This window comes from Numida meleagris, chromosome 5 (assembly GCF_002078875.1).
Source record: "Numida meleagris isolate 19003 breed g44 Domestic line chromosome 5, NumMel1.0, whole genome shotgun sequence".
Classification (NCBI taxonomy): domain Eukaryota; kingdom Metazoa; phylum Chordata; class Aves; order Galliformes; family Numididae; genus Numida; species Numida meleagris.
The window spans coordinates 59,840,934-59,868,489 of record NC_034413.1 but is presented as its reverse complement, the minus strand read 5'-3'; the positions used below and the strand labels follow the sequence as shown (position 1 = coordinate 59,868,489).

At 43.1% G+C, this 27,556-nt stretch overlaps 1 protein-coding gene across 3 annotated transcripts; it reads right to left on the bottom strand.

The window, feature by feature from the left end:
* RALB (RAS like proto-oncogene B) lies at positions 2,316–27,556 on the bottom strand. 3 transcript variants are annotated; one of them, XM_021398496.1, is made up of 5 exons: positions 27,414–27,556; positions 13,093–13,249; positions 11,588–11,796; positions 9,105–9,282; positions 2,316–6,717 (listed from the first exon to the last, which is right to left on the bottom strand). In XM_021398496.1, exons 2-5 carry the CDS (start codon positions 13,204–13,206, stop codon positions 6,598–6,600), a joined length of 621 nt encoding a protein of 206 aa, XP_021254171.1. In that variant the 5' UTR covers positions 13,207–13,249; positions 27,414–27,556; the 3' UTR covers positions 2,316–6,597. The 3 variants fall into 3 exon arrangements, with proteins under 3 accessions (XP_021254171.1, XP_021254172.1, XP_021254173.1); XM_021398497.1 differs by having other exon boundaries at positions 13,093–13,252; positions 27,414–27,543; XM_021398498.1 differs by having other exon boundaries at positions 27,418–27,543.

Sequence of the window (27,556 nt, the reverse complement as noted above, 5' to 3'; positions counted from 1 at the left end):
GGATCCTTTTGTCAGGTTTGCATCTGATTTGGATCATTTATCTCAGGTTTTCTCCAACATGACTAGAATTGAAAAGCCAGACAAACTTTTAGAAGTGAAAGCGCAGGTTGTCATAGGCAACGCTGCCATGATGGTTCATTTAGAAGCAAGAATTTGGATATTTTTAAGATAATTACTCCTTCCCCCAGTCCACAGTTGTTTTCCTTGTTTACATGTATAGCAGCATAATGGCTTCATTTTGTGGGAAGGGTAATCATATTACAGAGCACTCCAAGACCACAGGTTGAGAAATGCTCATCTAAACAGCAAGTTCAGTTTGTTGTATGTGTTTTCCTTTCAAATAGAAAACAGCACTATTAAGCAGGAGGGAGTTACTTTCCTTGTCTCTCAGTGCTACATGTATGTACAAGTTTGTCCTTAAATTCGAGTATTTGGCCTACAAAGCCAGCACACAAGGCCTCCGATAGCCTGAACGCTAGACTTTAAAAACAAACTCTATAAACCCTGATTATATCAAAAACACGATTCTGCCTCAAAGCCAAATAACAAAGCTCATTGAAGGGAACTTGCTGTAAACTCTGAAAATTAATCAGCCTTATCTGGAAGGCAGCTACAGAGCACATGCTCTCAGTCATACCTCTGCGTTTTACCTCCAGCCCCTTGGGAATTACAAGGCTTAGGGAGCTGTTTGCTGGTATTTCCCCAGTAGAACCCATTCCCACAGGAGACACTGAATAGTTTGCAGTTGGAACGGGAAACTGGGGGCCATCAGAAGTACTTTTATCCTGATATCCCGACCTCTAAATTGATGCTTTATATTGCCAAGAAAAAAATGATATATATATCATCTTCACTTGACCATAGAAACAAAGTGCTTTGTGAAGTACTGCAGCCGCCTGAAACAACAACTACTATTTTCTGGCATACAAATCACTACTTAGTGAGCAGAACAAACTAACACTTGCAATGCAAACAGGTTTAATGCTATAGAAATCACAAAGCCACTATCCTTGTGAGAAAGTGGATGTTCTGTTGCACACTAGAACACGAGAGTTAGCTTTTGTTATCCGCACTCAAACGGAAAGCTTTAGCTTAGAGCAAAGCCGCCTACTGCTCAAGAGAATCACGTGGCAGAGCAAAGAGAGAAGATTCTAGTTCACAGGGATTTCTATATATAATTCAGGTAGCAGATCAATAGCAGCTACACGTACACTCCTCTGAGCATGCTGAATAGCCCTCTCCATGGTAGAGCTGCTAACTCTGAAAGCCACAAGATGGAGCCAGCAGTTCTCAGGAAGAGGTGTCTGTGCCACCCCTGAGCCAGTAGAGCACTTGCACACAGAAGAAACCACACTAGTTACCTGTTCTGGTTAAGGCAGAGCACAGGCAACTCAAATTCAGCCTTAGTGCTTAGGTATGTGCAGTCACTCACCAGTTTTGCACTGCTTTAATTTGAGGAAGGCCACCTCCTTATGAGCACCCAGAGTTCCTACCTGACAGATCTCATTCTGGGCTTTGGGTACAGTGACACAGTAGCGTCCAGAAGCCTCTCCTGCCACTTATGATCCTTCACGTTACCCCTTCTCTGCTGAGGAGTATTTTAGAAATAGGCTGAATTGGAAAGGAGAGCTACCTAAAACCACGTCAATCCAAAACACAGGGCGAACACTACACAAGCACCACACAAGCAAGATTGTGTAAACAGCTGTAATCCTCGTCCAGAAGTCAAAGGAACATTCTACTTCCAACTTATAGAGCCACGTCAACAGAAACTGCACCCATCAGCAGACTTACTGTAAAACCCTTTCAGCGTTAAGTGGCATGACAGCACAGTGAGTCTGCCCCAAACCATCCTGCCTATAAGGCATCCCAGCTTCTCTGCTTATGTTTGTTCATTACAAACCAACACAATAGTCTCACACACTCAGACTAGGTACCAACTCCTCTACACAAACACTGCTTATTCTGTTATTTGCTCATCAAGATTAATCAAGGGAGGTGAAAAAGAACCGTTCACACAGTTGATTCAAGCTGTCGGATCCAGTTAGGTAGTGGAAAGTGAACTATGAAGGTGAACAAACCATTGCAGCAGTTGAGTTCTGAAACATACGTAAGCCATTTCACTAATGCTGACGTGAGAGTCTTCAGTCACTTCTTCCTTCCCTCCTTCCTCGTAGCTTGTAATAGTCATACTACAACTTCAATTAAAAAAAAAAAGGTGAGTTTCAGAAACTGAAAAAAAAATCAGTGGTTGTTTGGTTCAAGAATTTAGGAGTTAGGCTTATACTGTAAAAATCAATAACGAACAAATCTGGTGCCTATTTTTCTTTTTATTATTAATAGTAATACAAATCAGTTGAATTAGCATAAGTGACTTTCTTTTATAGACATTCAAAATGTTTGTGCACATTAGAGACAAAGCTCTAAAACTATGTAAGAAAAAGAGTTTGCAATGTGTAGTATAACGTACATGGTTTCAAGGCAGTCTTATTAAATCTTGCCATGGCAATCACTTCCTTTGCTAAACCTCTTTCTTGGTGTTAGAGATAACACCTTCCCCTCCCAAGAGGAACACCTGCCATTCCCATGAAGTGTGGAGACCACAGTGAAAATCAGGTTTTTTTTTTTTGTTCTTCTTCCTTCATTCTCCCAACTATAAAGTTAACAGGAGGTGAATATAGCAACATATGCTTATAGCAATTAAAGAAAGCTTCTGTCTACATAAGCTTTGCTTTAAGTGAGATGAATTGATAAACAGCATCTTCTTTTTGAAGGATTGATAGATCTGTCAGCCCTAAGCACAGGATTAACACTTTGGAAAGTTTAAAAAAAATACCCATGGTGAGCATTTACTTCAATGCACTCCTCCTCCACTACATTCCAGATAGCGGCTTTGTGCTTCTGACACAAAGTATTAGCCAGATAGGATTCAACAGGAACTTCAGACTGGTATTGAAGTCTTGCTGAAGTTTAATATCCATTAAGTGTGTGTACACCTTTCTTCATCAAGCCAAAGATTTGCCTAGAAATTGCAGTAAAGGAGCATCGCTCTGTACATAACACGTGATATGAAGTCACTGTGATGTTCTTCATGCTCAGTCTGTACTCTCATCTACAGACAGCCTTTCTAGTCAGGAAGTCAGCTTTCACATTCCTGAGTTTAACCTGCTTTTTGAAGTTGAACTTTATAGTGACTTAGCCCCTGTTCGAATGGGGGGGCTTCTCTCATACATGCTTACCCATATCTGAGGACTGGAACACTTTTCACAGCTACACCAAATACAAGAGATAACACACTGCAGTAAACAGCACCCTGACTTTATGTCAAGCCATTATGCAAGAAATACATTTGGCTGTGTGCTTGCACTTAGGCAAGCAAGTCTTGCATGACCTCCAGCCTCAAATATCCAGTTACTTGCCTACAGCCATGTTCTAGGAAGATTCAAGGGCAGATTACACTGATGAAGTGAAAACTTGGTCTTTAATTACTTAACATGCAAAAGCTACTAGAATGTATCAGCTTCAGAGCCTCCAATTGTCTCAGCTACACAGCACAGCCAGCAGGCTGCTACACACACAACTCTTGCTGAAGTCTTCCTTGTTTCATGTACCTGAGCTCAAAATATTCATTTTGATCAGAAGCCAAAGATACCTTTGCTCTGCTCACAGGAAACACCAAATCCAAAAGAATAATTTCTCTGCCACTTCTCATTCATTCCAGTCAACCCACCTGATACTGATGCCCACTGAAACACACCTGGAGGTAATTAGGAACCCACACATTGCACTGCCCCATTTATAGGAATATGGGCTCAGACACATCCACCTTATGAGGTGGAGGCAGCAGGATTCCAGTTCAGGGGAACAGTTTCATTGACTTCCTGGTGCAAGTCAAAGCTTGTTACTCACTGTTACAAAGGAGTCAGGGTAGCTGCCTTGTTTATGGTGTTTCCAGCTGTAACTGGAAAGTTAAACTGAAGCTCATCAGAAGTACAGAAAAGGATACTGAAGAGCTGCTGCATTTAGCCTCTAGGCCTAGCACTTCTGGTAAAGGTGACAAGAACAGAGCACTGAAGAAATGCAGTATCAAGCCACAAAACAGCAAGCAGCTTCTTCCAAGCAAGTCCACCTCAGTGCTAGGGCTTTATCTGCTGAGAAAAAGTAATCTGAATGAAAACAGCACACAAGGTAAAAACACCAGTTGGAGAGCAACTGTTCTGAGTAGTTCATCTGTCTTATCAAATAGTGTCAGGTATTTTATGACTGGAGAGGTCAAAGGTCAAAGCATGAAAGTCACTTGAGCTAACAGCTGAGGCACTCATTGTAAGCTTTGCCGAGTTCACTATTCATACAGCAAGGAAAGCTTATTCAGTTTTGTTAGTCACATTTTACAATCCGCCTCAGAGGGGCTTGACCTAGGTAAGCTTGTAATGTGAACTCAGCCATTGTTTATCCTTTAGGTTAATTAAGGACTTAACCTTTAGGCCTCAGCTAAAACCAAACCTAAGTGAGTGGTCCACCTCCAGAAGTGGACATTCATGTGCTGGAGATACAGTGTGCACACAAAAATGGAGTCAATTTAAGTTCAAGAGGAAGTTTTGTTAGAAGCTTTAGGCAGCTCTAAGTGTCCCATTGGGTGTTCAGACTCCAGACACAGGTGGTACAGCTCATGCAGTTCTGTAAGCCATCAGGTTCCCAGCCTCTGCCTCAAGAATTACATTCAGTTGGCTCTGTAATACCAATTAATTACATTATTCAAAGAATTATTTCCAGACTTTGTTAACCACTCTTTTTGTGCACAGAACATTAAGAGAATGAATTAAACTTGACATGAATGAAGATTACAGCACCTTTTATTTAGTACAGTTTCCCCAGTCCAATGAGTTGCCTGACAAGTTAAACTAGTTATGGAAGACAATGAGTGTGATAAATCCCTGTAAAACCTCAGACCAACAGAGGTTTTGATATCTAACATCTTTTTCTCCCCGAAGTTCAGAGGTGGAATGCACAAGAGCAATCTAGTACATGTTAAAAATGTTTTTCATCCTCAAATTACAATACTAAGTACTGAACAGAATTTGCTACTCCTTCACCTCAAGAAACAGTGTTTGTTAACTTAGTGCTGCAGTGTGCTTCACTGAACAACCACATAGCATCATCTTTCCACCAACAGTGCTTTAAGCATCTAGTTAAAAAGCAAGGTACAGTCACTACTTCAAGTCTGTCTACTCCTTTGAAATAGAAGAGATCCATAATTCATTGAGAGACTCCACAAACAGAAGAGACAGTTACATTCCACAACAGTGACAGAAGTATTTTTTTGGCAACTGCACTTAGTTTAAACTGCATCAGAAAACACAGTTCAGTCAGCTGACGAGACCTGCTAAGTACTGACTTCTCTTCCATTTCTAGGCTGGTTTTTGTTGATTAAAACATGACCACCATTGCATAACTGACAGAAAACTCAACACACATCTCCATGTGCTAGGTTGCTATGCATCAGAAACAGTACATATAAAATTAACAGTGAGTAACAGACATGGCAACTGCTTAACTTCATTCATTTTTTGCGACCACGTGACTCATTAACCAATTAATCAGAGAGGTAGCATGTATGCCTCACCTATTCCAAGTCATGACTGTGATGTGACCCACCCTTAATCAGCTCTCATTTTCAGCAGGAAATGGATGCAGATGTTCCCACTTTCCCAACATGATCACATATTTTCCAATATAAACAAAATTGATGAACACCATTTTCACTGTTCCAGTACCAGGAAGGGGATGCATGACCAATGCAGAATGAGCATAATAGCCACAATACATGGAAGAACTCCAGGACAGCACTTCTAGGAGACTGTGGCAACACTATTCCTTTTGAAGAAAAGCTTAGTCATTTTCTCATCCCATAACACTTATTTAAGGATGAGAAAGACAACAGACCCTCAGGGAAAGCCAGTATTTAAACCCCTTTTTTTGTATTACCTAAATAAGTCCAAATTGAGTCCACAGGCTTGATTCATGAATGCCATATTGACTAAACACAACACGGAAGAAAGTTTGAGTTGACTCAAGTGTCAGTTGCTATTTAAGTGGACTGTAGGACTGAGACCAGCAAATTTCAGTGTAACAACTCAGTAACCACTAACAGAAGATGGAGGCAAACTCTGACTGGTTGTAGTCTAGCTTTTCTGCAGTTGGCAACATCAAGGGTAACAGTGAAAAAACTGTTTGAACCTGAACAGCTGTGCTTGTTAAGGCCAGTAGAGGTTCAAGAAACATATTCTAAGAGACATTAAACCAGGAAGTTAATATGAAAGAATTTTGTATAACCAAATAGAGTGATTGTAGTTCTGAAACTCAATAGTTTCTAGTTTTGAAGGACACTGGGAAGACAGAGACAATTCAGTTTAAGTAGGCATAGGTTTTGCTGGATACCAGAAATGGTTTCAAAGTTGTTTTCACATTTTGAAGGTATGATATGCAAAGCAAGAGATAAGGGAGTCAATACAGACTTCCTTTCATGAATCCAGCCCTGTATCCTTAGTGGTATCTTATCCATGCCATTTGTAGATAGATATATACAGTTCCCAAGCATCACAGTAAGCAACATCTTTCTTTAAAGCTTTTCTTGTTCTTGCCACTTTTCTTGCCATTCTTGTCTTTGTTTTCAGACATTTTCTTTGCTCTGATTTCTCTCATTAAATCAAAGAATACCTAGAGGGGAAAAACAAATAAAGATTAAGCAAGTTCTGCCACCAGAAAACAGGTATACACTACTGTATTAGGCACGTAAGTGACGTAGCACAACAAGGTACCTAGCAGCAGATCAAATCTAGACAGACCCCAGCAACAAACTCACCATTAGAATTATGGTACATGAAGCAGTGGCAAAAAGCAAGACTGTTCCACGATTCTACTATAACTTAAGTCATTCAGCAGCCCTGTTTTAAGAGCTTTTTGTTGAATACGGCCCTTGAACAAAAGCAGTGTTCAGAGCTCATATTTCTCTGTGCTTAGCAAGCATTTTCCAGCAAATAACTCACATTAACTAAAGTATTTACTTCACTCATTCCTATGTAGTTAGGAGCACACATCCTGCTGCATAATATTCTGTCTGTTTTATGATTAAAAATTGCTGCAGCATTGAGTGGCAGCATCAGGCACAGAAAACTCTGTTGCATCAAAGATTCCCTGGAAGTCATTATTCTGATGTTTTCACCCAAGATCCTAGGTGACTTTATCCATGCCGGTCTAACATCTAACTAAATACCGTAAGATGGAGTAGCTGTTACACAGTAGAGAGTTACTAGGAAAAAAGAAAATCAGTATTACAGAACAGGAACTTTGTTTTTCCCTCATACAGTTATGTTTTTTTTTTAAAAAAAGTACCTATGTGGATCTGAGATACATAGAAACAAGATCATGTCATGATCAAGAATTGAATAACTTAACATTCAAAACACTCTTATAGAAAGGTTTGATTCTGCTAGAATGTCAATACAGAGCCATCACAATGGCTTACAGCTTAACAGACAAAACAATGTTTATACAAAAGGAAAAACCTGTATGTCACAGAAGTCTGACAGAAGACCTAGAAGTCTAGTACAATCTAGAAATACAACTAGATATTTTTCAATCCCAACTGATCAAAACTCTAGTCCAGTGATCTAAAAAAATACCTAGGCTCACCCCCCACACACACTAGTACGATTGAGTCACAGGCAAAAGGAAATCCAGGTACATTTTATCACCTCATTCAATTTCTATGTCCAATAATCTGTCTTACTTTCTAGAAACACTCCACGCTGCAAAGTGGTTATTTCATCAAGTTTAAATTGTACTATTCAGACCGGGGAAAAGAAGACTGAGGGGGATCTGATATGTTTATTAATATCTAAAGGGAGGTGAGAGGCAAATGGATGAGGGCAGCTCCTCTCAGTGGTGTGTACCAATAGGACAAGGAGCAATGGTCTAAAATTTGACCACAGGAAGTTCCATACAAACATGCAGAAGAACTTCTTTACAGTAAGGGTGATGGAGCACTGGAACAGGTTTCCAAGAGAGGTTGTGGAATCTCCTATGGAGATATTTAAGACCCATCTGGACAACCACCTGGGCAACGTATAGTAGGGAACATGCTTTTGCAGGGAGTTGGACTCTATGATCACTTCCAAATCCTGCAATTCTATGATTCTGCGTCCTCTGTGAAGAAAAGGTCTCAACTCAGAGAGTTTTCTTATACACTGTTTTAATCAACAGTATGATAGATAAGGTTCTACTAGGTAACTTATGGACCAATGACACCTCTATTAGTGAGCTAATAGACAAGTTTCTTGGTCTTCTAGTCTATAACACCTTTACCTTCAGACCTCAGCTAGCTGCAAGCACCCTTAGGCCAAGGAGACAGCAGCTTACAGTATGTAGTCTGAGAACAAATGCACATTTTACTCAACTGCTTCTCTGTAGCCCTTCAGAAGGACCAACGCTACGCCTGGAGGCATCTTCTGAAGAATATGGAAGTTAAAGGGTACTCTCTTCAATGAACTGCTTAACTACACATATCAAGGGGAGGTTTGAAACTGTTGATTTCTCCTGCTGGGTGAACTTATTTCTCATTAGGAATACCCCACCAATGTTTAGTCGAAGCAGCAGCGGAAACGTTCTAAGAATGATTGTCCTAGACCAGCAAGTACGAATCAAAGCAAGATAGGGAAAGGAAATCGCAAGAAGAGTTTTTGTCAGTTCAGAACAATCTTGACAAAAATGCAAGAGTCAAGCTTTTAACATCAACCACATTGCACAGCTTTGTAAGGAAGGGGGGGGGAAACACTTCAACATCTATAGCTAATAGGCTTTATTGAAAAGCTGGTTCAGGTACAAGTTACCAGTATTGTTTTAGCTGTTTGTACTGGTCTATAGCGCACCTGAGCTATGTATTTGCTTCAGCGTACACATTCCATTAAGTCTGCTCATTTGATAACCTATGCTTTTGGAAGTCCAAACATGGATTTCCTTTCGTTCCAGCAAGAGTCAAGAATTTACTCAACTATTAAGCAAGCAGCACCAGTGCAACTATAGTAGAAGCAAGTTATTTGTCTTACCTTATCTACGTTTGCTCTAGTTTTGGCAGAGGTCTCCACATACTGCACACCCCACTCTTCTGCCTTACTTCTAGCCTCTTCTACAGGCACTTGTCGGCGCTCTTCCAAGTCAGATTTGTTTCCTACTACCAGTAAAGGTATTTTATCTTCTTCAGCCTTCACACGCAGGATCTGTTCCCTAATGCATCAGGTATTAGAAATAAGCATGTGTTAGTGGTATCAACAAAAACCCTACTCTGAAGATGAACAGATCAAGCAGTCTGCACATTACTTGTGTTCATAACAGTACTTAAGTCAGTCCCACAACAGCCAAACACAGTTGATGTGATTCCAAGTTTAACACCATGGGCTTTACACTAAACAGAAGCTCACATTTTCAGGAAGGTTCTTCCACCATTTAGTAGGAAATTTTGCTACCCTGACTATAGAAGAAAAGTAGTGTGGCAGAAGAACAGCTTACAATAGGAGTTGACATCTAAATGAGAAAAAAAGCACAAGTACTATATGTGCCAGATTTCAGCCCTGTGTTTAATTACCACTCTCAATTTCAAATCTTTATCCCATCTCAAAACAGGTCCAGGTAGCAAAGTTTTGCTAAGGCAGCAGGTTAAGAACAGGAGAAGTAGCTGGCAAAGACTATTTTTAATGGCTACTTCAGTCATTAGTTACTAGCTCACACTACGCTGAAGGGCTAGCAAGTCTTGCTCCTTCAAAGCCTTCTAGAAAAAAAAGTGAACTGATCAATATTAACCTTGCTACCCTTTTTCATTCAAGAAGGACCTATCAGCACCTGAGAATGGAGATTGTGAGCAATGCAGTCTGCAAGTCTCAAAGCCTGTGCTATTACTGGAGTAAAACAGGTTGAAACTCGACTGACACATACTTCTTCCAGAATTCTAGATGGACAGCATTGTACCAGTATGCAGTTATTTTTACTGTCCATTCCCCCTTCTTCCTGAAAAGGAGTTGTTTTTTTGTTTTCCAAACTGCTAATTCTTGCATGTCCTCTTAACCAAATACTCCACTCAGCTTATTTCACTATTTATTTCAGAACCATTGGAAAAAGATTCTCCACCTCAAGGCTTTCAAGTCCTTTTTGTTCACCTTGTAGGTTAGTGTTGCTTTTCCATTCTTCTGATGTGCTGGAATCTTGACCCAACACACTGTTAACCCAGTTACAGAAGTCTAACAAAAACCACAAACAAGATAAATACTACTACTACTTCTCATCCAAAGCCTTAAGCCTTTGGTTTAACCTTATCTCAGTCAAGCGTACAATTCAAGAGTCAGGCTGGGTACTTCCAGGAAGTATCTAGTTTCGCACCTGCTTGAATGGTATTTGACTTTTTCCTCCATATTCCACTATGAGAGGCCTTAACACTCACTTTCAGCCCAGCACTGCTTCAGCTGTTGTGTTCCTTTAATGCTCCAAACAGGGCATACCAAAACAGCTCCTGTTGTGTCCCCTGTGACTATCACCCTTTTGTCACATATGAGTTAGTTCATTTGTCACATAAGAGATTATGCAGTCCCCTCTTATTGTTGGAACGGTACAATACATTAAGAACTTGGACAAGAGTCCTAGAGTGTAAAAAGCTATGACACGTTTGCTTCACAATATCCTGGAAGAAAGCGTCTACCTTGCTTAGTAAGTGGAAATTTAAGTGCTGATTTTGTCTGCTAATCTTGTTTCACTACAAGAAAGTGAAAACAAACCAGACTGATAAAGAGCTTTTATTCACGCAGACAGAACTCTTAAGGAATCTCTGGATTGTCTTCTACACTGAGGCAACAGCTATTAGCCAAAAAAAGCCAAAACATTTGCCCTGAAGAACCTGGATACAGAAGTTCTGAGACCAGAACAGTTGGTTAAAACTCTTCACTTTTTACAGTACAGAAGCAGTTTCTGTGCTCACTCAGGCTGGTACTGATTTTTACATTAGAACTACTAATCCTGAGAACAAAAACAGAAGCATTTACTACCACCATGTGTCTTTCTAGGAACATGTCTGCCTACAACAGTACTGCTTAGCTGCCAACCCTTGCTTGGCACCAACCCATACCTGAGTGTGGAGGCTAATCCTTCCTTCCCTTAGAGCACCTGCTTCTAGCAGTAAGCAACAGTGTCTGAAACCTGGCCAAAAGGCAGACTTAATTCCAGAAGTACTGCTCTCAGATAATTAAACTCCACATCCACAAAGACTGAAAATTGGCTTGAATAGGTAAGTTTTAAGAGTCCAAGAATCTGTTGTTTGCCTGAAGTTGCTGATGGCATAATGTACTCACAAGCTGAAGACATGAAGACAACTATAGCCAGAGGCTAGGTACAGTGGTTTTAGTTACCAAGAACAAAATGGTTGTATTGTCACTTTCATTGACCAAATGATAATGGATAAAGGAGAAAGAGCTGTAGCTTTTAAGAAGAATTGTCAGAGTTGACTAAGAACCAAACATTTCCCCCTGCCTGGGAGAAGAATGCTTACCGAAATTCTGCTGTAGCTGTAAAGGATTCGTGCTCTGTTATTGAGAAGACTAGAAGAAACCCTTCCCCACTGCGGAAATAGTTATCTCTGATTGCTGCATAATCCTCCTGTCCTGCTGTGTCCAGAATGTCTATTTGAACTTCTTCACCATCTAGAACTACTTTCTTTCTGTAGCTGTCAGCCTTGGTAGGTTCGTAGTCTTCCACAAACTGAAGGAGATAAGACAGAGATTAGTGTTTAGAATTACTGTCAGAAGGCCTCAGTACCTGCTTATATCCATTCCTCCACTTCAGTGGAACTTAAATTCCTGAAAGCCTCCACACAATTCAGTCAGCTACTAAGTTCACCACTTTTTTTTTTTTTAAGTTTTACTATAAAAAGCAAATTATTCAAGTACTTAATTCATCAAAGAACCAATCTGCCTAGCCAAGACAAACTGTCTTCCTAAAAAAAACACTGTTCAGCAATTTCAGCACAATTTAAAGGACAGAGACAGTGTAAACTACCAGCTCATAAACTGGTTGCATTATCCAGAGCTCCCACCTCAAGAACAAAGCATTTGTAAGTGTTCTTTAGGCACAACTATCCATAGTTCCAACAAGCCCAGATGACAGCAGTCAGCTGTTAAACATAAAAAGCTGCACCATAATTACAGAGGCATGTAAATACATTCAGTACTGATCAGACTCACAAAGCCACTGACAACTCCATAGCAATTCTGTAATGACAGTACACATCCAGCATAGGCTCCTTCCCTTTCTATCTCTTCTCAGTCTTGAAGACTAACAGATGGTTGTACCACAAGCCTGATTAAGTTGACTGAGTTCCTTTATCAACCACGTCTGAGGAGGTTTAGCAGGAAGTTCATGCTTTTTAGCTGGCATTGCCACTGATTTCCTTATGCCAAAGTCAAGCCAGAAGACAGTCCCCAACAAGCCAGCTGATGCGCTGAGTCACCAGCATAGATACCACAACAGTACCAATCCCATCTCCCCTCAGCGCTGCAGCCTGTTCAGATACATCACTACAGTATGTTTGGACAGCCTGCAAATAATGGCTAACTACTACATTACCAGATCATGAGTTCTATTATGATAATCTGGACTGCCTGATCTAGCTTTCCATACATCAGCATAGAAGAACTCTAAGCATGCATACTGCTCCATCTGGTTCAGAGCAAGACAGAATGCTTACTTCCGACTTCAGCCTTAACTGGCCTAAAACAAACAACAACCAAATTAATTTCAACTTGAACACCCTCTGCACACAGAAGATCACTGGCACATTCTGCATGTCTTTTAAAGCTGTTCTTTCACCAGAAAGCATCAGTTCTGTCACTCCTGGCCAGAAGTGATCCTACAGGGCATTCTTCACAGATTCCTGTGTTATTCTTCAGCCAGTCACTAGACCTTTTCCTACTTACAATTAGTCCCTTTGCTCCCACCACAAGTGTTTAGTAAGCCGTATCCATTCGGACTTAGAGAAGCTGAACCAAAGCTACTTACCTCATCGTACATGAACTGAAGAGTGAGCGCAGATTTGCCTACACCTCCACTACCAACCATGATTACTTTATGGAGCGCCAAGGAACTCTGGTTCTTGCCCTTGCTGGCAGCCATTGTCCTGTTCACCACCAATGAAGCACCAGACAACCAATCAGATCTGCTGACAGAAAAAGAGAACAGTCACTATGACATCAGTGGCACAGTGGTACCATGCAGGTAAAGCATCTCATTGTTGTGGAAAGACCAGATTAAAACCCTATCCAGGAAGCCTGAAGAACAGTTTATTTCCATGCACTGGGAAGCAAGTCAAGTCACTGATGTCTACAACAGAAGTAGGAACCTGGTGTTAGGACAAATGCCTTCCCTGTGACAAGAATAATAGAAAGGTCAAAAGGTTTCTCACAGCCGTGTACTAACTGAACAAGCTGCTTTTGTTTGTAAACCCATTCTACGTGACTACCACCTAGAGAAGTTTCTAAAGGAGACCACAATTGCACTAGCAGGAAATTAGGTGTTTTTACATTTCTTGCTATAAGGCTTCAGGCCTTTCTAAAATATTTCTTTAATGTTGATACAGCTTAGTTTCAACCTACTAACAGAGCTATACCTTAGATCTGTTTATAAGAAAGATGACTTTTGATCTTTTCTCTATGTAGGCTAATAAGAAAAGCAGAGAGTCATAGTAAATTCTGGCAGGAACAAATTGCAAAAGCTTCCAGCAGAAAGTCTTATGACATGGCATTAGCATTTATTTTGATATTCTTGCCTTTGATGCTACAATTTGCTTTTGAAAACACCCTGCTTTACTGCAAGAAATTCACAGTACCTGCTCCTCTCCTGATGTTTGCAAGTCTGGAAAAAGCAAGTTCAGTAAATTAGTACTTTTTAACAAGCCTTTGTTATGTGTCATGTGAACTCAGTACTCAAGTGCAGTAGTGGTTCTTATTGCTTTTTGTTCGTTTAGGAGGTCTCCAGCATTTAAGGGTAGCTGGATGCAGCAGTGCCAGACCCTGATTAGCATAGAGCAGTGGCTGTAAGAACAGTACAGTGGGAAACAGGGAACAGAACATGAAGCAACTGAAAAGAGTTGTCACCAGGCACGATCCCCACAGGGAGGATTAAAAAGGATGCATGCTCCAGACACAAATGCTATAAGGGAGATGCAAGGATAGCAACCCGTGTCCTCACAGCAGAACAGCTGAAGGCCCCAGCTATTCCCATCCCAGTTGAGTGCTGTAGGAAGGACAGCAGATCATGCAGAGAACACTGCTACCGAAAGTGGCTACACCAGCCTTGATTTGTAATAGTTTCATTGTCACAGAATGGTAAGTATGAATAGGTCTACCAGGAGTCTCGAGCTGCCTGAACCATGATCAGCCCGTGCAGACAATGCAACCACCACCCCATCAAATTCTACCAGGCAAGAGTAATGCCTATAGCAGAAGTTACATAAGCACTACATTGGGAAAGCCTTTTGCATAGCCAGCAGTCCTAAACAAAACTAAACAGGGACTAACAACTTGCCAAGCTCCAAACATTCTAAGATTATATAGGCTTGGAAGGACCTCTGGATATCATCCAGTTCAAACCCCTCCCTCAAAAGCAGTTGGCTCCAGGCAAGCCAGGTTACTGTGTGCACTGAGATTTGGGGTCAGCAATTCCATCACCAGACTGGGCAACCCATCCCTGTAGACACTAACAGCAAAGAATCCGCACCCTTGGCATGACTATGTTCTGAAAAGCAACACCTCAAACTAAGGTTTCATTGACAAGCACATACCATGCAAGAACAAACACACCAACAATGAAGAAGCACTCTCAGGAATGCTTTTTCAAGCATCTGAGTTACAGAGCTTCCCCACATGGGGTGTGCTACTCACATCTGCCTGCTACACCCATGTAGTATAGTAATGCAAAATAGTCATCTTCAAGTGATCATTCTGGAATAAACACTTGCAAGCAAAAATAGCCATCTCCCTCACGCAGGAGGCTCTTTAACAAGGAAATAAATGTTACAGAAATCATATGTGACTTCCCCTCAGACATTCTTCGTACAGCACACACTTGTGTTGTGAATTCAGCCATTACCCTGGAGGTTCCAAACCAGGAGAGGATTGCAGGTTTGGTTTTAGGCACCAGAGGGGCAAAATGGAAAGAAAAGCAGCTCCCTGGCTGCTAAGCATGGACAAACTGGGAGAAAGCACAGCACACAGCAGCTGAACTCCAGGAGTTACAGCTGTAAGGCTTTCTTTTATGGTCCATGCGCTCCACTGTATAACTCAGCTTGCTTCAACACAGACAACCTGCCCCCTCAGCAAAGTCCCAGAAGCTTCACACACCAGGAGCCTCCTCTGGTGGCAGGGGAGGGAGGTCATCCAGTCCTTTCTGGAGGAAAAGGGAGCAGCCATGACTCAGCTGAGGTGAGGAAGAACCACCAGGGAAGCACCAGGCAGGACAGAGCGAGGCAAGGCTGGAACTGTGCAGCACAGGACTGATCCTACCAGTGTCAGTGCAGACAGGACCAGGCCAGTAGCACCTCACTGTCTCAGAAAGGGGCACAGAGAGGTTTCAAATAGGAATATATACTACAGCAAACAAAACTCATTGAGGCTAACTGTTCAGTTTCATTTCCACCTCCAGAGCCTATATAAGTAGTTCGCCTTCCTCTGGCAAGGGAAGTGATCCAGTCAGTGGCTAGACTTACTTTTCTATCTGACATCTACCTTCAAGTGGAAGAAGCCATACTGAACTTTGTGTGGAAAATGCCATGAGCTGTAAGAATAAAGTCTTTTGAAAGACCTTTTGGGTTTCTTCAGACTACTTTTCATCCTGCTTTGGATGAAAGTTCTAGACAGAGCCTGTGCCAAAGCACAAACTTTTCCAGGCAGCCTTTTACCTTTACGAAGTTAGAAACAATTACCTGCTTCATCTGCTTTAAAAGGAAAGAGTCATTGACTTCATAACTGGATTTCTGATAACGGGCTACACAGAACTATACACATGGCAGAAATTTTGTGATGCTATAGAAAAGGGATCTTAAAACGAACAAACGAAGACTTTATCAGACAGGCTGGCCACATGAAACACAGCAAGAGCTACAAATCAAGCCACAACAGTTACTAAGAGGCTGATTTTATTTAGACTTCTTAAGATCACCCCTGTGCCACAGACCTAACCCTACCAGAAGCCTTTGCAATCAAACCATGTCACCCTCAAAATTTAGCCCTAAGACAGCCAACTATTTCAGCCTTCCTTTGTCCTACCCGTTCAGATTGCAGCTCCTCCAGGTTAACTAGGGCCTCCTACCACAGAGTAACCCACACAATATTGTTTCATTCTTGGCTGGCATCTGGAAACGAAAGCACTTCACAGCAATCATTCATTTACAGCTTCATAAAGTCCAAGTGTAAGCATAGCATTGCTTGTTTTTCTGTTCCTCTCCTCAGCCTAAGCAGTTGCCCTGCTCCAGAACATTGTTAACATACAGGACTGGTTTACACTGCGCCATGACGTAGAGATGACTACTGAATGGCTTCAGCCAGGTTACACACTTCACCTGCATTAAGTGACCGCAACTGTGGAGGGTTAAAGAAAGTAAACAGTACTCATCACTTCACAAGAAGTGAACCCATTTTCCTACTGCACACCCAAGCACATAGAAGGAAAAACCATGAGAAACTACAAGTCCAGTTGCTTTCCATGAGATATTCTGTTATTACAGTAAGAAATTCTAGAGCCACATAGAGGTGTTAATTAGAATCACTTCTAGTTCTTCCAACTCTGTTTGAGATTTAGAAACTGAAATAAAGCGCTAAGCACAGAGTTACTGAGACCAGCCCTTGTTCTCCTGCAGTGCAGCTGATATCCTTGGACGTTTCTTTTCAGTGCTATCCCTTGACTGAAAGCAGCCATTCTTTGGATTTCAAAGTGGGATTCTAGAAACACTTGGCCCAATAGCTTGACAGAAGAGCTTTGTTAAACCCTTCAGATACCTAGTTTTAAAGGAAAATCTGGGTATTCACCCTATTAAAAAGACTTAAATATGATGTCATCCAAAGCAAGCACAGAAAGGACAAAGTTTCACAACAGCGTTTTAGTGATCCTCATTTATCAGAACGCGAATTAGAGGCTTTGGGGTGTTTGGTTCTGCGATACGCCTGCAAGAATGCAGTCAAAGAAATTCCCTGGATCACAAAACTAATTAACAATCTCACTGAGCTATGAACTGTAAGAGCTCCTCAGCTGTTCTGAGGTTATCCAGAAAATATTTAAGCACTGAAATTCCATTAGCTTTCAATGGACTGTAAATGCTCCAACTGGTAGTTCAACTACAAAAACAAGTTCACTTAATCTCAAGTGGCGCGTTTAATGCTACTAAGAATTTTAGGATATGCATGCTAAAAATAAAAATGCTGCTCTTCCTTTTTTGCTGTGCTAATATCTTATCTCTTGGAATGCCTCCAGTTATTGGTTTTCATACTAAAATAATTATGAAGTTTTCAGCACAAATCCCTTTCTCAGGAAAACCCTGCATCCCTCCCCACTTACGCTTGCTGGGTGTTCCCATCTTCAGTCATGGCTATCGATTTTCCAGGCCATGTTTTACCAGATCAAGGACCTCTTTTGGCTTGAGATGTCTTGCAGAGCAGACTGGAGCAGCACTTTCACAGTTCCCATTTATATCACCCTGCCCCTCTCTCTCTCTCTCTCTATCCCATCTCCCTTGTACCAGCAGCTGTACAAGCCTATCTCCTGCAAGACAGCCATCAGCAAGACCTCAGCATCAGCAAGACCTCAGGCCTCAGTACCAGTGCTGATGTGATGGAAAACAACATGTTTGTAGAACTAAAGCCAACAAAAGGAGAATCATAGCAGTCAGAAGGTTACACACACCGCTGCAGAAGTGGGGAAACTCCCCGACCCTGTCCACCCTATGCTCCCTTGAGGTGTGCCAGTGCAGCCAACACCCCGCTGCAGTGCAGGGGCTGAGCACTAGAGCGAAACCCAAGCCTGAGATTTGCTTTGAGTAATTAGGCGTTTTCTTACCTGTACAAGATCTATTAGCAGTTTTGCCATTACTCAGTTAATGATAACGGATGACAAGCTAAAAACATGCAAGTCCAGCCCCCTACTCTTCGCACCAAGCTCTAGCTAGGCTTGGGCAATGCCAACTTTTAAGGCTATCCTCAGATCTGGGTCAGCAGGTACCCAGATTAAAACAGATCACTATTTTTTGTGCATTCGGCACGCGGCTCCCATGATACCTGTCAAGCATAGCCCAGCTTCGCCCACAAGTTTTCTGAAGAAAGATGCTTCCTAAGCTGTGGGGATACAAATCTGAAAGCAGCACTTTATATAGTAAGTCCTCTCACATCATTCAACAGATGACTATTCTACATAACTCATTAATAAAAAATAGACAATGCTTTTGCATATCAGCAGTAGCTTCAAGATGTTTCGCTTTAAACAGTTCTGATGTCTGAGGAAAACTCAAATTAACTCCAAATCCTACCCAAGCATTCTAGCCTGCAGCAGTGCTGAGTATTGCAACAGTCTGCCCTTCTGGGCAACAGCTTGAAATAACTTTAATCAGATCTTATGCTTTACTAAAACACAAGAAGTACACAGATCTCTCTGCATCTAAGGTGATTCACTTCAAAGAAGAATTCCCTTCTCAATGGGATGGAAAAATAGCTATCAACTAGGAACAAGTTACACAACTAAGTAAAAAAAGACTGCCCTTAGGTAGTACTTCTAAGTTGCCACACACCTAAAAAGCTACTTATATCCATGACAGGCTAAGTAAGGCTGCAAAGGTCAAGATATAAAGTTCATGCTTCTAACAGCCTGATAATGCAAACTATCACTGTATGTAGAACTTGAATACAAACAGTGGAAAGCAAACCTCAGTTCTGCTGCCTCATTTTGGTCTGAGGGTGTCTTTACAGATCTGTATGAAAATCTCTATTGGATCATTCTATTTTTGCCACAGACTTCAGGTAGGCATCCCCATTTCCCAGCTTAATAAAGCAGTGCCTGTTTTTCCCCTCACTTTTTATAACCACTCAGCCAACAGAGAGGGATCACTGAAAGCAGCATTAGAAGACACTGTTGGAGGACAGCGATACACAGAGCATTTTCAACTTGCCACCAAGCTAGGACTACGCTATGATACCAGCTTCATTCCTGCTCAACATACACATCTCAAAACTGAGCTCATTAAAGGAAGCGCAGCAACTTAGTTGTGCAGCATTACACTTGCACAACTGCAGCTTCCCAGTCACCTTGGTGGCTCTTGTCTGCACAGAACCACTTGTGTTTCTACTACTTAATTCACGTGTACCAAATGCACACAGAGCAGTGGAAATGCATGTAAGAACAGAAGTTAATGGTTGTTTTCACTGTTGCTACACTTCATCTATTGGACCACGCTATCTGAAGGCAAACTCTTCTGGGATATGATGCAAGAAAACAATCCAAGACTCATCTAAAGGCTGTGGGGCATGAGTCATCTCTACCCAGACTTCCTCATAAAGGACAGACATAAGCTGACAGCTTCCTCTACGGCCTTCCCCACAGCTCTTGATGGGGGTCAGAATAAAAGAAACAATGTCATGATGGAAGCCTGCCAGAACTGCAGCATGCATCAACTTCCCAGGGAAGAGCACCATCAAGTCTGTCAGCAAGCCAGCTGCAGCATTGCTCAGTTTGTATTTGCACTCCTTCAGAGTATGAAAGCGCAGCTCCTGATTCTTCCAAGGAGCACAGACCTAACGTGACCCTACAGCTTCAAGGTATCATTGCTATTTGGAAGCCGGAACTTCCGCCCTGGCTGCAGTGCTCCAGTGGCACTGATACACAAGGAAACAACAGCAACAAGACAGGAAGACCCGGAGTCTCACTCCTGACTGGTGCAGGAGCTGTTCGGCCCCCACAACACTGGCAGTCAAGTACACTTGTACTCGCAGAGCAGAAAGGTAGGGAACCAGCAGGACAACCATCTTTAGCAAAGAAATACTACCACATTTGAGAGTTTTCATAAAACAGAGCACCGCTTATAGAATAATCTGTCTACTACAGACAAGTCAGGAATACAACAATGAATGGACTAACTAATCAGAGGGGAAGTGTCCTCCTCACAGCAACTGGAGCCACACCTGGTAAGCTTCTTTTATGTTCTGGTGGTTACAGGCTTTTAGCATTGTTTTCTCCCATTGGTGTGCACCTCCTATTTTAATCAAATGGAAGAATTGCCATTTCAATGTTATACCTATTCTTTTAGATTCTACTAGGAACCCTGCATTCTTCTTGCTTCACATGGTGCAACCTGCCTGCAACTGCACTGGCCTGCCATGTGGTATCTGTCCCAGGTCAATGAGGAAGGAGGTAAGCATAGAGCACATTACTTCCCCTTCTTAACTAGTGGGGTTATTTTTCTCAAAAGGGATAACAGGTGCATCAGGATTACATACACCCCAATGGGGGCATACAGCACCATCCTGGAGTGAGGTTGGTCCTGAAAGGGGACTCCAAGGGAAGATTCTAGTTTATCAGAACACCCAAGCTCTATCACAAAACCTTTACAATGACATACCTACCGGCAGTGCAATGCCTTTATTAATACTTGAGATTGTCTGACTGTTTTACAGATGGCACCACAGAAGCAGAGTTATTTATCCCAGAAAACCAGAGGCCACCATCTTATTTTCTACACTGCTGTGCTGAGTAACCAGCACCAGCACTCTTGGTTTTTAGAAGGTAAAGCACTACCTGAAGTAAGAACCTGAAGATACTAAAGTCATTACAGCTAATGAAACTATAGCAGGGAGGTACCCAGCCAGATTTCTCCAAGCACTTTCAGGAAGCCAACAGGTCTAGTACTAGTGCCCAGAAGACGCTCTAGACAGACTATAGAAGAGATTGGTCCACTTCACTGCCCTTATCCTAGCAAAGACACTGGTACCAATCTTCTGCAAGCATAAAGACCGAGCTAACACCATTAGTCAGTATAGCTATCCAAAGTTTGCCACTGTAGTGGTAACTGTCTGGTTGCCTAATTACAGTGAATTAAGGATAGTATCTCTCACATTAGTCAATGAGACTCATACATGATAAATGACACTACAGCTTTAACTCCTGCACTGACTTGCAAGGAGTATTTCAGCTCCACTTCCTTTGGAAACTCCTCAGTGTAGGAGCACACTCACCTTTGATACACAGCACACACCAGGTCTGCCAAAATGCTGCTAAGCATAACAACATGTTTCAGATATTAATCTAATACTGACTTTTAATCAGACCTCTGGAAAAGTAGCATATTGCACAAGCTGAAAATTTGACTGGGTTGCATCTTAAATAGCACATGAGATTTCAAAAATAATACAACATAAATCCTATGTCAGTATGAGGTTACAGTACGTTTTCAGTCGTGACACCAGTGGATAAATTGCAGCTGTGTAACCTACGAGGAAACAGATCTATTCAACTGCTGCAAAAACAAATTCAGTCATGAGGTTGCTAAAGAGTTACAGGATTGACTTCTTCAGCCTCAGGAAGTGTTACCAACCCAAGTTTCCTGTCCAAGCCAGACCACTGGCCTTCCCAATGTAGCACAGCAGGCAGCAAGCTGCTCACTCTGAGGATGGATGTGGCCAGACCATATGAACTGCCTTCAGGTTCCCCAGTGTACTGGGCACCCAGGGTAAAGCAGAAGCCCGAACACCATTTACCTTGACTTAAGTACTACCAGCAACAGCAACTGTTCCTGCCCATGCACCTGAGTGTCAAGTATTCCTTGCTCCTGAACTGAAATTAAGCAGCAGTGCTCACAACTCCAGGTGTAAAACACTTAAGTACCTGCTCACATGAATGAATACAGGTGGGTAATAACCCCTCATTCTAACCATGGAGTTCTTCTGTGCCCTGGGGAGAAGGGCCTATCTCCTTGCAGTCTCTGAAAGCATTCACACTACTCGAACCACTGAAGGGCTCACAGACACACACAGAGTCAGAGCTCCCTCCATCAGGCACACTGCACTTCTGCACCAGACACTCAACCTTCCCCATCTTTCAATCAACACATCTGCACTGCATAAAGCAACAACAGTGACACTGGTTACTTAAGACAATTAGTAGTTGCTGCAATTCAGATGCTTTGTTAAGCCTCATCTGAGCAGAAATCTCAAGTTTCCTCAATCAGGAACAGCAAATACCACACCAGAAGCTACCTTTCTACTGACCTAAGAGACATCTTAAATATGTATATGCTCACATAAACCTCCAGCCTACTGTGCTTACATGCCTTGCTCCAAAGCCAACAGCAGTATTTCTACCCATCATTAAATGGAAATTGAACTGTCACAACAGTACAGGACCACACGTGACTTCTTCATCCTTAACTTCACTGGGAACCAGCTGATTTCAACAGAGAACTTCACATATGGCATCCAGAACACTTCCTTTTGTCACTTGCTAGGTCTTAAAACACAGCACCAGAGCAGGATATAAGCCATGCATTTATCCTTGCCTGCCCTTTGAGACATTCCCTCTCTTCTCAGAGCTCACCATCAGAGCAGAAAGCTATCATCCTGACAGATGCCAGGTCACCTCCTAGCTCTCATGTCTTTCCTTGAAAAATCAATGCAACATATTGGTTCTATACACCAAAGCACATAGGGTGAGGAGCAAGCAGGAGATGCTGGGGGCAGGGGGTCCATGTGCAGTTGCAGGGGCTGCAGTCCTGCCAGGAGCACAGAGATGAGCTGGGATCTCATGACACGAGTACAGCCATGGATGGCTATAGCTCTGCCAGGAAGGCAAGGCAGAAGAGCTGCCCCTCCATCAGGGCAGAGGAAATGTCTACGGATGGATGCTAAGCTAGTAGAGAGCTCTTGGGTCAGGATTAGCGTGGGCAGCAGAAAGCTGGACAGAAAGTCTCCTGAAGCATCTTCCAGCCTCAGCAGCTACAATTTGAGTCTGTGCTCCTGCAGTACACTTCCTACACATTTTGTCTCTGGGAAGCCTTTTCAAGCGGAACATCTATTTCATAACTAGCACAAGTACTGCAGGGCTTAAAACTTGCAGCAAGTGTTAGTCATAAAGGACTTAACTCGGAGCCTTGAATGATTTTTATTTACAAGAGGTAAAAGCAGGCTTGCTCACCAGATAGTTACTATCAGAAGACTGTTGTGAACACTTCGGTAGAGTAGTTGGACTAAACTGCTCGATCCCTGTTTGACAAACAAAATGAAGATGTACAGTATCACCTCCAGCCTACGTCTAACAACAATTTAAATTAAGTAAGGTTCCTTCCTTCCCAGCTTCAGCCCATAAAGCCTACTTAGATTTTAGGTTGTCTTATAAAGAAGAATTCCCACTGAGCTTGCAAAACTGTTAGAGAAAAAGATTGGTTCTTAAACCATTTTGAAAATGAAAATAGAATGAGGAATGGCACCAGTTCCAAGCACACACTTTTTTTTTAAAGACCATTTCTTTAAAGAACTTGGCTGGTTTATTTTATGATATGGTAGATACATGCAGAAGGCTGCCATGAAAGTCAGACAATGAGACACCATGGTGACCATACTATTGGGAATTCTTTGCCTACCCAAAATGGGATCTCAGAAATCAAAAAAAAGAAAAAAAAAGGGAGAATACCATCGTGCGGAAGAGTTTCTTACCAGTGCAGCAGTTCAGCAGAGAGGCTGTATCAGAGATGAATGCATACATACTCTAGAATTAGTTTTCCTAAGCAGGGAGTTCCTACCCAAACCACCTATTTTATGAGAAGTTGAAGGGAACTAGAATGCAACTTGATAAAAAAATGAAAAGCCACTTGACTTGTTAAACTTCCGCTCAGGACAGTACTGAGCAATGGTGCTAACCTTAAGAAATCCACTCTATTTAGCTGATGCTCTGCAATATGTAGGAGCTAGCTGAGCTTTTGGCTCCAATCTTTTTTTTAAGCACTCCCTCATGTTTCAAGTGTAATCCTGTAATGCTGTATTCTGTCAGCAACCCCAGCTTACGAAAACCTGTGTCACTAGATCTAAAAATAACATCCCTTCACTTGGCCATCTAAAGGATGATAGAACCATGCCCAGAGTCAGAGTATGGCTGAGCATGCAGTATTCTGAGAAATGACCTTTTAGTCCAGGTAAAGACATATAGGAAGAGCCATAACCTAAAGCACTGGCAGCACCTACAAGAGCAGAGCTCAGCATGCTTTCAGCTTTCCAGCCCAACACAGACTTCAGATTAGTTCCGCCACATTCCTAATTTAGGAAGAATATATTAAGACTCCAGCTTCACCAATACACTTAGCAGCCTGAAGTATTTCATATTAATCACATCAGCTGACAGCAACACTAATTCAAGAAGTAACAACTGACAGGCTTAAAGCTTCAACAAATGCGTATAATCCCAGAACCGATATTTTCGGTCTTTGATTTGTGACTCCATTTGTGCAAAGCTTTTAGTAGCTACTGTGTTCCTATTAAGTCTCACACTGCAGTAATCAACCATTACTTGCACCTTTCTGGGCCACTTCTACAGTGATCAGAAAGGCTGGAGGCTCAAGGTCCACATACAAGAGAGCTGTAGGTAAGCAGCTGCCACCATAAAGCAATTCAAGAACCTACTTGCACAGCACCTAAATAGCTTTCTCACATTACATGACTTACGGCTTTCATTTTGACAGGTCTTAAAGAAACACATGTGCACATCTCAAGCACAACAGACAAAACAGACCCTCTATTAACATTATTAAAGCAGTATTCAGAAGCACACAGAGACAAAGCACAAGTTCTATAGGCTTAACTTGCCTAACTGACAAGCCATGATATTTCTGGGGCAGGCAGCAAAGGAAGTTGCTTAGTCCTGTTCAGTGGGCTACAAGGAGCTACTGACAAACTGATCACCCTGGAAACTATTAATAAGTACTTTCTAAACATCTGCTCCCCGGCCTCTTACAGAGCTGGGTATCAGTTTTAACCACAGAATAGAGGCCATAAAATTGATGATCACCAAAGAGCAAGCCAAGGCTGTTTGCTGACACTCCCACTCCATGCAACAGCAGATAAGAAGCACGGGAACAGGAACCTTATCACCACCAGTGACGGTGGCACAGAAGTTTCTGAAGACTAGGAAAGTGGAAAGAACATCAAGCCTGAAGAATACAGATTTTTGACAGAGGGATAGTACATCAAGATAGGAAGAGTTTGAGAACGCAGCTGCCATCTAACTTGGCTGACAACTGGGATCAGCACCTTTCATAAATCAAACATGCAAAGGTTAGGAGAAGTCATGCACACTGGGCATAGGAGGCAAGCACTGCTCATCATTTCAATGGCACCTCCTCCAAACACAAGATTTCAGTCCAAGTCCCACAGACCTTCAGCTGCATGCTCCAGGCACAGTGCACCTGCTGGCCTTCAGGGCCACTTATTTGTTTTCATACCACTATGTACTTGCACTCCCTGAACACTTAGTGCCTGCACAGTTGGCATGAGAAACAGGCTTCCTCAGTACTGTTAGGAGAAGCCATTTAGATGAATTCGCTGTGTAACAGAACATAATTTAATCAGTCAGCTGTGTGGAGTTTGAATCTAGTTATCACTATCCAGTACAAAATTACCACGTTAAAATACAAGTATCCACTAAGTGGAAAGCAAACAGAGTTTACAAAGCAACGGGACAACTCAAACTCAGGCTCCTGAGTATGACATGAAGGCTGCTCTGCTACATCACCTGGCCACTTGGGCTCTGCTCATGGAGCTGCTGGTGAAGCCTGGACACTGACACTTCACAGGGAAGTGAGACGTTTTATACAGCATTCAGTCGCATCAGTTGGCACTTACTCAGTAAGGACATAACTAAAGAAAGTTTAAAGCCTAGAAGAGACATTAGACTGCAGAATCCTTGCATCACCGAGGAGGTCAGCATGTGTACCAGAGTTGTCTAGGCAGCATCCCATCATTACTGCCTTCATTTTATCAAAACACCTCAACTGATCTTCTCCCCAGACATCCAGCACCACTGCACTGACAATTAGAGACAAGCTTAGGAGTTTTAGAAAGTGACTGAGAAAGGGGACTGTCTGGTCAAATTAAGCTTTCAGGCAGGAGTTTTTATGAAGCATTCCAAACTAAGTCTAAACCAGACACTTCTCCACAGCATACATATAGCCCCAGTGAAAATAGGTCAGCTTCACCTTCTGCTATGCATGCAAAACAGAATCAAGTCAGCCCTCTCCAGAGGAGCATACAACAAACAGTATACTACTGATACAACCTAATACAGGAAACTTGTTTAAGGAGTGGAAAAAGCCTTCAGACCATTCCCATAAATAAAAGCCATTTAATACTGGAATGGAATACAAAAACCTTTACTGTTGGTAGGTTGATATTATTTAATTGTGAACAAAAATGTCAAGTTCAGTGTACAGAGGCAAGAAGTGGTTAAAGCAACATGCTAACAAGTTACTATAGGTGAACAAGCCACAAAGACACTATTGCCAAGTGAACTCAAGTCCCTTGTAGTCATTTTCCTGTAATAACGAAGTTACTTCCAGCCACCAAGCCAGCCGCTTGCACGAAGCACCACACGCGTGGCCCCGGCTGTCAGTCCCTCCTCTCGGCTTTGAGGAAGTACAGTGCAGGGCGACAAGTTTACGCCTAGAAGGACAGCTGAGGAGCCAAGGTGCTCTTGAACAGCGCAGCAGTTCTCTCCCTCTTCCATAAGAAATCAAGTCCCAGAGCTAGGAAAGCAGTGTTCACACAGCACGGCGAGCGGAAGGCCGCCCACACCACACAGTTCAGCCGCGAAGGGGCACGGCTCCGGGAGAGCCAAGCCCAAGCCCCACACTGCGGGACGCGGCCGACCCGGCAGCAGCCCGGTCCGGCCGCAGCACCGTGCGGAAGGGCGGCCGGGCCGCTCCCCGCCCTGCTCCGGGAAGGTCACAGCCGGCACCGTCACCTTCCTCCCGCGGAACCCGCCCGGACAGGGCCGCAGGGCGAACGAGGCGCAGCGCCGGGCCGGGCAGCACAGGGCCCCGCACGCGGCCCCGGCTCACCCCGGGCTCACCCCTGCACGTCCTTTACACAGCCTAACCGCTCACCTCGGCCCGGCGCTCAGCACGGCAGCCCCGCTCCGCGCCGGTGCCTCCCGCCCCAGCCCGCAGCTCCGCGCGGAGCACAAGCGGCGAAAGCCACCCGAGGGGCGGCCCCGCGCAGGCCCCAGGGACGCGGTGACCGACCCCTTCCCCCACATCCCTCCTCGCAAGGAATAGGACCAGGACGAGCCGGCCGCGGCCACGCTCTCACCTACGGGCTACGATCCAGCTCCGCGCTGCGACTCCCGCTCCCCGCCCGGCTGCGCTTTAACCGCCGCCGCCGCCGCCGCCCCCCGCGCTCTCATTGGGGCGCCGCCGCCGCCCGCGCGCCCCCGCCGCGCACTTCCGCCCTCG